Source organism: Manis javanica, chromosome 4 (genome assembly GCF_040802235.1).
Source record: "Manis javanica isolate MJ-LG chromosome 4, MJ_LKY, whole genome shotgun sequence".
Taxonomy (NCBI): domain Eukaryota; kingdom Metazoa; phylum Chordata; class Mammalia; order Pholidota; family Manidae; genus Manis; species Manis javanica.
Genome location: NC_133159.1, coordinates 1360329 through 1371754, shown reverse-complemented (window position 1 = coordinate 1371754; position 11426 = coordinate 1360329). Strand labels below are relative to the sequence as shown.

Here is an 11426-nt window from a genome sequence, read left to right as displayed (position 1 = left end):
GTGAGCAGCTCAGCCCAGAGGTTCCGGGCAATTCTTCACATCCAACTCCCAGTGTGCCCAGGGCAGCTGGCACCTCCCGGACCTTCAGAGGCCTTCACCTCACATACGCCTCCTCATCACAGGAGGACAGCAGAAGGCCCATCAGACCAGCCATACTCCCGGGGGCCAAGAGCAGCCGGTCCCTCCCACCACAGTCCATGACCTGAAGAGAGGAAGGACCGTTCTGGGCATCCCACACAGCGACAGTCTGAGGTAACTGTCGTGATGTGGTCCTGGCGGCCAACCTCTAGTCACCACCAGAGACACAGGCCAGTTCCCATGAGAAGATCCCACCCCATCTCACAGGGCTCAGCAGGCATGGGGCCCACAGAAGTACCTGCCCAGCCAGAAACAGCCCAGTGGCCAGCACCCCACAGAGGTTGCAGGAATCGTAGACCGAGCCCAGAGATCTGGCTCAGCTAGTGCCGCCAATCAAGTGAGGCCACCAGCCTGTGGCACTGGCATCCAAGGTGGCTGGGATGGTCCCTGGCTGGGGCACTAGGCTCTAAGCCCCATCTGCAGTCTGCTGTGGGCAGGTCCTGGGTGAGAAGTCTAACTTATGGCCTATAACAGACACCCAGCACCCGGGAGAAAGCCCAGCAAAAGGGCTGGCTGAATGCCACAGGTCAGCTTGCCCAGAGGGGTGGCAAGGAGAAGCGTAGACCCCCATGTGCACCTCCCTAGACCACTCACCGCTTGCAGCCTAGCTCCTTGTAGAACTGCCTCTATCCTCCAGGTAAGAGTTCTGGAAGGCAGCAGGTGTGTGCCCCAGGCCCACCCAGCTCCCTGGCTCACCCTTGTGCATCCAGCCCTCTGTTCACCCTTGGTACCCAGCTCACCAATCCAGGGCCAGAAGGAGCAGAGCAGGGCTGCATACCCAGTGTTAGAGGAGGGGCAGAGGCCCAGGGGTGATAGGGAAGGGAGGGGCAGGGCTTGTCTGGACTCTACCACTGGGCCCAGGGCACTGCCAGGGCACATCATGGGTGCCGGGAGACATGTCCAGCAGGGCGGGGATTGGGGGGTGCCCAGCCTGAGCTCATCCCAGCTCCTCCTGCTGGTGCAGGGACATCTTGGGAAGTTCGGGGTCTCATCAGCAGTTAACCAAGGGTGGGAGGACTTCTGCCTCCTGCGGAGGTGAGGAGCTTGCAGTTGACCCAGTAATCAGGACCCTTGGTCCTGATTCGAAGGCACTGACACCACCAGCTCTGACGCACTGCCCGCGCACAGCGCAAAGACATCAGGGCTGGGGGATGTGGGTGGGGCCACAGATGATGGAAGGCGAGATGAGGGGAACTAACAGAGGAGCATGCCCGGGCCTCTCCTGGATAGAGGGTTCGGCTAGGCAAGGAGGCGACAGCAAATGCCCTTTTGAGAAACACACTCACTGGTCCAAATTCAGTAAGTGGACACGCGGAGACACAGAGAACTGCAGAGCGAGACTTTAATGACGGTCTTGCAAGATCAGGTATCTGGTGGGCAGGCACACCTGGGGAGTTTGGCGCCAATAATTTATCTCCTAGTGCGCGCATCCCTCCCCTGGTTTCTCATTGGATGAGTACCACAGGGTTCACATTCTTTCCCGGAGGTTGCCTAAGCCGGTTGTATCTTTCCTTTACATTTGTCTTAATATTATTGGTAGGTTGAAAAAACTCAAACAGGTATTGCCAGGTCCTTATCAATTCCCCCACCCCCACTCTCAGCCCGAGCAGCTTCCACCACGTGGCCCTTTGTTAATACCTTACTGTTAAAATGTTTAAACATCCTAGTGGGAATAAATCACATTTAGGTTTTATACTCTTTCCTAACACCCTGAGTTTCGGGAAGGGCCTCAGGGGAGCTGGGGGGTCAGCAATGGGAGGCGAGCGGGGAGCACAGGCAGTTTCCTGCGAAGTAGTCGCCGTCCAGAAACTCCCGCAGGCGCGGGGCCTCGCACCGCAAGCGCACCAGGCACACGCCGTGCTGGTCCCGGAGGCTCCTGAGGCTGCTGAGGTCCCCGGCGACCCAGCGTGACCGGGGCGGGGACCACATGCAGCCGAAGCTCCGCAGGCCGGCAGCCACGCGCGCCTGCTCCTGCCACAGGCTCCGCAGCTCCACTGCCTACGCGGAGCGGAGCGGGGACCACCGCCCGCTCTCCCAACCCGCCCCGGAGCCCTGGGTCCCCAGCCAGCACCGCGCACGCCCAGCCTGCGCCCCCGCCCCACGACCCTCTCCGAACCCCAGGTCGCCGACGCCGGATACGCTGCCAGGGCGCCTGGGCAGATCCCGGGGCCGAACCCACCGCTCTGCACCCCTCTGGCCTCCCCACCCGGCCACCGCGTGCTTCCGGACACGCGCCCAGGCGGGCCAGGCCCACGGCGCTCACGCCGGCCGCCCGCCCCGCTCCCTGCGGCAGGCCCCGCCCCCGGCCCCGCCCTACGACGCAGAGGGACCGACCTTCCCGCGCCCCAGGCCGCCAAGCCAGGCCCCGCCGGCCCCGCCCCGTCCTGGTCTCGCCCTGGCCCCGCCGGCCCCGCCCCAGTCGCGGCCCCAGACCGGCCCCCCTGCGCTCGTCAGCGGCACGCGGTGCGCCCGCGCAGAGTGCGGCGCGGGTCGTGGGTGGCGGCCTCGCTGGGCCTGGGCGGCGGGACGGCGGTCCCGTGGTCCCCTGGTCCCGTGGTCCCCTGGTCCCGTGGTCCCCTGGTCCCGTGGTCCCCTGGTCCCGTGGTCGCGGGGGCGGGCGCAGGCTTTCTGGCCCGGAGAGGCGCTACAGCGACGTGGGGCGCGGTTCGCTTGGACTGGGGGTGCGCCCGCGCGGGTCTCGGGCCTGGCGGCCGGGCGGGGGTCCCAGCCGGCGGAAGGGGCGAGGCCTGGCCTCTTCTCGTGGCCTTGTTTCAGCTTGAGAATCCGTGTGAACGTAGCGTTTACTCAACGACACGCCCATGTTCGCTTTGATCATAAAATACTGGTAATGACTTACTTGCCAGCTAAATATCCACTTTTTTTTTTTTGAGAGGGCATATCTCATATTTATTGATCAAATGGTTGTTAACAACAATAAAATTCAGTATGGGGCGTCAATGCTCAATGTACAATCATTAATCCATCTCAAGCCTAATTCTCGTCAGTCTCCAATCTTCTGAAGCATAACGAACAAGTTCTCACATGGTGAACGAATTCTTACATAGTGAATAAGTTCTTACATGGTGGACACTGCAAGGGCATTCATCACAGAAACTTTCGGTTTTGATCACGCATTATGACCTATAAACAATCAGGTCAAATATGAATATTCGTTTGATTTTTGTACTTGATTTATATGTTGATCCCACATTTCTCCCTTATTATTATTTTTTTTATTTTTGATAACATGCTGAAGTGGTAGGTAGATGCAAGATAAAGGTAGAAAACATAGTTTAGTGCTGTAAGAGGGCAGATGTAGATGATCAGGTGTGTGCCTGTGGACTAAGTATTAATCCAAGCTAGACAAGGGCAGCAAAACATCCACGGATGCAGAAGATTTCTCTCAAAACAGCGGGGGTGAGGTTTAAATATCCACTTTTAACCCCCAGCTCTGGGAAGAAGGGACCCGGAAGAGGTAAGAGCAGCTTACCAGGTGCTCTGTGGATTTGTCTTATTTCTCAAGACAGCCTGTGACACGTTTCAGTGTCACCCAGTTCTACTGATGAGGGCCCGCAGCCCAGAGGTAGGGCCAAGACCACCCAGATGGTGGGTGCCCCTGGGTAGGCCCTGCCTGCGTGGAGGGTCTGGGTGCCCCTGCACTGGGCCGCCCCACCCACAGCCCTGGGGGCCTGGACCCGGAGAAGGAAGGGACAGCCCTCTGCCTTGGGTTTGGGGAGGACCCCTCCTGACCCCTCACCGTATTCCAGGGGACCCCCAGCAGAGATGGCAAACGGAAGGCCCAACAGTGCGGCTGCTGCAGCTTACCTGCTGCCCACCCTGGAGGGTGGCTGAAGGTCCCGGCACCAGAGCAGAAATCAAGTAGCCGGGTCACAAAGAGCTCGTTTCCCGGCATTGATGGCGAGAAGGTGAGTCTGGAAGACTTGACAGGGCCAGAACCCCTGCCCCCCAGGGAGGGAGTGAGGGGGGGAGATGCCACCACTCCAGAGCTCAGGGGCAGCCCCCAGGCCCAGGGTGGATTCTGTGAGGAGGGGCTGCCTCACTGGCATCCTGGAACACCTGTAGCCAGGGACACCCCCAGAAAGAGAATGAGTCCAGGGCTCCTCCTGTGTCCTTGGCATCGCCCACTGGTGGTCTGCATGCTGGAGCTGAAGGCAGCCAGCAGGCATAGGAGCTGGACCCCAGGTATGTGGGGCAGGGAGGACCCTGGGAGGCCAGGAACAATGCGAAAGTCGGCTAATTGGTGCTCAGGGCTTAATTTATAAAGGTGACTGAAGCCTGGGGGCGCCAACTGGGGGATGAGCGGGAGAGAGCAGCCCTGGCCTCAGCTAGCCCCCCTGCACCGAGCTCCGGGCATCCCAGGCTCTACAGCAAGTGGGTGGGCGTCAGCATGTCCATTGCATAGGCAGGAGCACCCACCTCCGAGGGCCCTCCTGGCTCAGGGTGCCAGCCCAGTGCACGCGGGAGGCAGACAAGAATCTCCTGCAGACCTGCTGCCCGGCTCTGCTCTCACCCTGGAGCCAGGCTGCAGGCACAAAGGCCACGTACTAGTGTGTCCCAGGTCCCAGATGGGACCTGACCTCTTAGTCCCATCTTTAGGAACCACAAGATGCACATTCTCAAATCATTTTTAAAAAGATATTTTTCCTAACAAATGGAGACACAGAACAGAACACACTCCAATACAGGGGTCCTTCCCTGTGTGATACTCATGTCCTGCTGCGTTCCTGGCCCATCCCATGTGGTCCCCACCCAGGAGGCAGGTGTCCCCAAGCCACCCCACAAATGAGCAAGTTGGGGGTGGAGGGCTGGGGACCGGGCAGGGTGTACAGCCAGGAGTGGCTTGTCACTGTGTCCTTCCATGGCTGGGTCTGCACGTGGGCAGCTCGGGAGTGAGGGGAGGGCTAGGGCCCCTCATGAGAGCAGTGACCTCTGGGTACTGGGAGGAGTCTGACTCGCGCCCAGGAGTGGGTCCGCCGTGGTCTGCCTCCTTGAGCCATCTGATCGGTTGGTCCATTTTGGTGAGCACAGACGCTGTCTCCTCCACAGCCACGGTGGTGACATCAGGCACAGCCGGCAGGGCCTGGCCGGCTGCAGCACGTGCTCCTGCCTCCTGCGGGGTATGTTCAGCCTGAAGCCCCTGCCAGCAAGCCGCAGCCCACGGGCCTTGTGATGCTCAGGGTCAGCCCAGGCTTCTAAGGGGAGCACTTTGTGGCCTCCATGCCAACACAGCAAGGCTGAAGACCAGGACTCAGAGCCCCCAGGGGACTGGGAGTCCCTGCCCAGCAGCAGCCCCTCCAGGGAGAGTGGAGGATGAGCAACAGTACCTGGGGAGAGACTGTCCTCTTGGCGAGCAGTCCTGCAAAGAGAGACAGACTATCAGAGACGGGCCACGCAGCCAGGGCGTCCCCACCGTCTTGAGGAGACCGATGTGGTCAGGGCCACTGCCAGGCTTCTTCCCTGGGGGCCCAGAACATGATGAGACAGACATGGGGGAACCCATGCCCACCTCCATAGCTGCCAGACTCATTCCACCCCAATCCGACCATCATCTGGGTGAGCGGGTGAGCACAGAGGAGGTCCCGCACCCCTCAAGAGCAGGTGCCCAGAGTTGGGTGAGAAGAGACGCAGGGCCTGGGACCCTGACACCTCCTTGCAGCCTGGGGTCCCAAAGTGAGGATTTAGGAGTGCCTGCTGCCCCATGGGCATGCGTGGGCCCCCCAGAGGCTGAGCTGGAACAGCTGGAGCAGGTGCTGGGGTCCAGCTGCACCAGGCCCCGATGGGGAGCAAAACAGGGGTGGTCAAAGGAGTGAATGAATGAACCAACACAGGAATGAATGACACAGAGTGTCAGGGGGAACACAGCCTTACCACAGCGGGGCAGATACTGACCCTCCAAGCTGTTCGCAGCCTGAGGTGAGCAGTGGGCCCAGGGAGGCAGGTGGCTCCCTACAAAGGAGCTCAGTCCCTTAGCTCCCAACCCCCAAGGCTCTTAGATAACAGGGCTCCCGATCAACAGGAAGCCTGCTCCCCAACCAGCAGCGGCCACCCCTGAGAAGGGTCCAGGGAGTCCTGGAGATGCTGGATGGAGGGACAGAGCCTGGGAGGGCCTGAGATGTACCTGCTGGGGACCTGAGCCCTGGTGGGCCCAGGCACCTTCCCTCACCACGCTTTCTCCGTCTCAGCCATACACAGATGAGGGTTACACCACCACCAAGCACAACCAGGACAAAAGTCAGGCCCAAAAAAGCTTGGCCCCAGGAGTAGCATGTGACGTCTGTGTTGTTGGTCCCAGGGTTTGCTTCTGTCTCAAACAGGCCTTTGCACCTAGGAGACAGGAGTGGCAGGGACATGGAGCAGAACACACTGGCCCAATGTCACGCAGATCCACCTAGGAGGGTCCCCATGGCACAGCCAGGCTCAGAGGTGAAGGTCGGCACTGTCTGTCTCTCTCCAAACCCCACTGCTGCTGCCGGAGAAGAGGGAGGGACAGCAAGGAGGGGACAGGGAGAGCCGTGCCAGGAGGAGAGCTGTGTCAGGGACAGACCCAGGGGATGGGGGCAGGATGGGACACAGGCACCTGCGTCCCCTGCAGAGTCTCGCTTGGTCACCCCGGGCTCCCCAGAGACTCCAGAGCCCCATCAGCTCTGGGCCTGGGATGGGTCTTTGGGGGTCCTGTGTAGGAGAGGCAGGAGCCTCACCTTGAGACTCTCCTGAACATCCCCTCCACTGAACATTCCCAGACTCCTGGGAAGCCCCCTCGGCCCTGACACTGGGGGCTGCCCAGACCACAGAGGCAGGACAGGGGCTCTGGTGCCAGCACCCACTGGGGCCGCACCAAGAAGGCTGGCCTCTGGCCTCCAGGAAACTAGCCTCTGCTGACACATGGCTCTCGGCTCCTGTGAGGTGTGTGGGAGCCGCAGGGCTCCCGCAGGGCCTCCTGGACACAGACACATGACGGAGTGGCCAGGGTGGGGCTGTGGTCCTTCTGCTGGGGGAGGGCCCTATCTCCTGGGGGCTTCTGGGGGACCCCTGCAGGGGCTTCAGTGCTGAGAGCACCTGGGACCGCCTACCGGGTCCAAGGCAGGCACTCCTCTAGAGTCCCGTTGGGGGAGAAGGTCCCAGGAAGGCAGTCTTCGCACACCCTGTCCTGCCACTCGGTCCCTGCAAAATAAGAGGGCCAGGCTGAGGGGCCCAGGCCGGGAGGGCAGTGGGCTTCTCCCCACAGGCATGAGTATGGGGTCAGTCTCTCCAAGGGGCCCGGGGGTCAGGGTGCCCAGGGCCTTCCAGCTCACCTCTCTCCCGTACCCTCTGGCCAGGTCTGCAGTCTGTGTGCGGCTGGCATTCAACACAATTGCCCTCCTCCCTTATGATGCAGAAGTGACCTCGGTCACAGCCGCACACTGTGTTCTCTGTCGGGGAGCACTTCCGCCTGATCACCAGGCCCATGTCTGGGATCCGAGATAAGGAGCTGAGCGCCAAGCAGGAGCTGCCATGGGCAGTGGTGAGCACCGGGGGCCCCTGCCCAGGCTGTGGGGAGGGGTGGCTAGCTTTGCGGCCCTGCTGTGTCACTGAGCCTGCCACCGCCGCCACCCCAGGACTCCACTGGGTGGCCGCTGCTCAGCCAGTACTAGGTGCTCAGAGCTGCTGACACAGGTGTGAGAGCCCGAAGGGCTCTGAGGGACACAGGCAGCCACAGCGGGCCTGGAAGGGCTGGCAGGGGGTGGCCAACAGAGGCTGTCCACGAGAAGGGCCATTGCAGGAAGGAGCCCACATCAGCCTCAGGGTGGCTGAGGAAGTGGGCCCCAGCCCAGGCCACCCACCCCTGCAGGTGCCCCTCGACGGGTGCCCACTCTGCGAAGCAGGCCTGTCAGATGGCAGTCACAGAACAGGAAAACCCGCTCCCTCAGCTGACCATCCCGAGCCCTGCTGAGCACAGCCTCATCTGCCCTCTGCCCCCAGCCACTCAGGTGCTGTCCCCATGGGGCAAGATAGTGGGTGCAGCTGAGACTGTGCCCCTCACCCCTGATGCCAAGCCCCAAAGCATTCCAGCCCCTGTCGTGCCCTTCCTTCTGGGGCCCTGCCTCCTAGACACCTGCCCTGGGCAGGAAGAAGGCCAAGGGTCCAGGGCTGAAGCAGGCAGGCCCCTTGGGGTGGGCTGGGGTCCTGAGAATCTGCCTGCTGCAGGGGTCAAGGCTTGTGCTGGGACCCCCAGGCTGGGGAGGCAGTGTCTGACCCACCTCTCCATCAGGGTTTGTCCCAGAGAGGGTCCCGTGTGACATGATAGAGTCCCTGAGCTCTGGAGAGTCTGGGTGACGGGGCGAAGGGGTCAGGGGCCCCTCAGGTGAGAGGCAGGTGTGGATGGGGCCTAAGGCCGCCTGTGGCCAGACCATCACGAGCGCCCTGGGTGAGGTGCACCGGACCTAGGGGCTGCAGGGGGCCCTGGAGATAGAGGCACTGGGCCGGGGAACACAGGGCAGAGCGGGGGTGGGGGCGGGCTCGGCGCTCTCACCTGGGTCACATTCTCGGCAGGGCAGACACTCGCTCAGGCCGCTGAAGTGGGCTGTGTATGTCATTGTGGTGCAGGGGACACACAGAGTGCCTGTCAGCTCCCCACAGTCCTGCTTCACCCGGTAACCTGCAGCCAGGGGGCCACAGCGTGGGCTGGGGAGGCCTGGGCAGCTGCCGTCACTGCCCCTAGAAGCCCCCACAGGGAGACGTCACCCACAGGTTCCCGAGGGCACCTGGGCTGGGGCCTCCGCCTCGCGTCTCACTCTGCCGCCTCCCACCAGCGAGCCTGCCCTGGGGTCGGAACGTCCTGGGAGAACAAGGGGCCCTGGCACCCGGGCCTGGCTCTGCCATCATGCCCACTCAAAGCCCGGGCCTACCTGGGCTGCACTTGGGGCAGCACTCGGCCCCCACTGGGTACTCCTCCTCCTTGCAGGGGGTGAGGCCAGGATGCAGCAAGGGCGCCTCAGGAGGCGGAGGTAGGCGGCCTGGAGGGGACAGGGTAGGCATAGGCCTCAGTAGCTGCTGTGACGTGGGGCAGCAGCCGCCCCTTCAGTTGGCAGTGCCCTGGAGGGGTGACGTGGCTCCCAGGACAGCTCTGGGGCTTGGCCAGGAAGACCCCAGTCTGGTTAGGGACTGTCGCCCTCTGGCCTCTGTCCCCTGCCTGGAAGTGTGGGACGCCCATCCCTGGGAAGCTCTGAGCTTCTCCGGGCCTGATAACCTGCAGGCCCTCCCGTGCACCTGGGCCCTGGGGACCTGGCAGGGTCAGAGCAGGCCTGGCCCTGAGGGCTCACAGGCGTGGCCGGGAGATAGGCTGCTTAGTAGCCAGGGGAGGAAGGGGTGAGGGAGGCTGTTTCAGGGACGTGGGTGTAGGCCGACTCTGCCTGGTGGTCAGCGGTCTGCATGGGGAGAAAGTGCCTGGGCTCGTGGCCACACTGGCGAGGAGGCTCTCCCCACCGGCCCGGCTGTGGACTCCACCCGCCTGCTCAAACAGGAGCTTATCACCCAGGACAGAGCCGTGGATGTGGTGACCAGCCCCCACACCCCCACCCCTGGCACAAGGCACAAGCCCGCACCACCTTCGCAAGAGCAGCCAGGCAGTAGGGGGCTCCCTGCTGCCTGAACGGGCGGTGGGGCCCGGACCCACGGAGGGGGGCTTCTGCTGGTGGTGGGCATGGCTTTCCTGCCTGTCTGCCCACCATGCCCAGTGTTGGGGGCTGGATGCCAAGGGGCTGGGTCTGCCCAAGAGTGCCATGCAGTGGGGAACAAAGGTCCATGTAAGCAGGGCAGGACATGGCCTGGGACAGGACAGTACGGAGGGACATCTGTGGGGCCCCAGGACCGGGGAGGGGCATGCACAGAGACTCGGGGACTCACCAGGTACAGGCCCCAGGCTCCCGTGGGGCAGGCCCCGCCTCTCAGAGGCCGCATGGCCCTCCTCAGCTCCCCTCATTGCTCGGCCCCAGGTGTCCCAGCCCCGCTGCAGCTGCGAGCAGGACCATCTTCAGCACTTAACCAGGAAATGATTCAGTGTGAGAGGTGAAAGAAAAAGAGAAACTGCGTTTCCAGGCAGTTATCTGAGGCCAGGAAGTATTTCAGCTCCTCCCCTAAGGCTTGTTTTTGGGGCAACTGTCAGGCTGGAGGGAGCAGGCTGTGGGCACGGGCAGCGCGGGTCCAGCCAGTGTCAGGTCAGGCAGTCAGGGGGCAGCTGTGCAGCGGGGGAGGCGCAGGCATAGCCCAAGGACCGCCCCTCGCCTTGGTGCTCGAGCCCCAAGTCTGGCCAAGCAGGCCTCCAGGCCGCTCTCCTCACCCTCAGCCCCCTGGGTTTCCCGTGGTGGGGCTGCACCCAAAGCGTTTACACTTCCAATGCTGAGGCCACAGCGGGAGCCCCCCAGGTTCCATCGCCTGTCTCAGCTTCTACTCAAACGGGGTGACTGTCCCCTCCAAACATTCCCAAGCACACGGCTCTGCAGAAAGTGACTGTCCAGACCGCAGAGGCGGGGAGGCCCCTGAGGCCCCATAGGGCTGAGTGAGAGGCACGTGTGCCTTCCCTGAGCACCCAGAGGGGTTCCAAGGGCACCCACACCCGCACCTGTCCCAGGGCGGGGCTGGGTGGTCCTTGCACCCATTTCTCAGATGGGGAAACGGGGGCCCAGGAAGACAGGCCCTGTCCTGGGTCTCTGTTCGGCCAGACCCCATCTTCCTGTCCAGAGGGCGCTCTCCCACCCAGGCTTCCCAGCACCCCTGCCACCCCCAGAGCTGCTGTAGGACCGCCACATACCTGGGCCCTAAGAGGCAGGCTTCGGGGCACATGTAAGTTAGCCTGCCCACCCCTGGGCCCCAGATTGGCAAGTGGCTGGGGAGTCAGTTCCCATTATCCCCTGGCTTCCACATCACATTGAAGCCCAAGCTCATGTGATGGGCACACCACCCCCGGACTTCTTCTGTAAAGTTGCAAAATCAGTTAAGTGTGGCTCCCCTCTCATCAGACCCATCACAACCTGCTGAGTGTGTCCAGCTCACCAGGCCCGGCCACTTCCCATTAGGGGTTTCGGGGAGGGGACCGGATGGGGTGGAGGCTGGCCCACGTCTTCTCCAGCCTAAGCTTCCCAGTGCTGAGATGCAGGGTCCCCTCTGGCCACCATCCTCCAGGTGACCAGCCCAGCTCCCTGACCTCAGTGCTGCAAGGCAGGGTCGGGGTCACGGGGGACCCAGGGGCTCAGAAGCCCCGTGGACACCCACCTGTAACTCCTGTCCCCACC

The 11426-nt window shown here is 62.6% G+C and overlaps 1 protein-coding gene across 4 annotated transcripts; it reads right to left on the bottom strand.

The window, feature by feature from the left end:
- Positions 1-4772: 4772 nt before the first annotated feature.
- TNFRSF14 (TNF receptor superfamily member 14) lies at positions 4773-10964 on the bottom strand. 4 transcript variants are annotated; one of them, XM_073233052.1, is made up of 9 exons: positions 10946-10964; positions 10042-10174; positions 9045-9152; positions 8669-8794; positions 7452-7607; positions 7230-7341; positions 6278-6483; positions 5484-5515; positions 4773-5269 (listed from the first exon to the last, which is right to left on the bottom strand). In XM_073233052.1, the coding sequence occupies exons 2-9, from the start codon at positions 10115-10117 to the stop codon at positions 5003-5005; spliced, it is 1083 nt and encodes a 360-aa protein (XP_073089153.1). In that variant the 5' UTR covers positions 10118-10174; positions 10946-10964; the 3' UTR covers positions 4773-5002. The 4 variants fall into 4 exon arrangements, with proteins under 4 accessions (XP_073089153.1, XP_073089152.1, XP_017516869.3 ...); XM_073233051.1 differs by lacking the exon at positions 10946-10964 and having other exon boundaries at positions 10042-10231; XM_017661380.3 differs by lacking the exon at positions 10946-10964 and having other exon boundaries at positions 7230-7320; positions 10042-10229.
- Between the last annotated feature and the right edge of the window lie 462 nt (positions 10965-11426).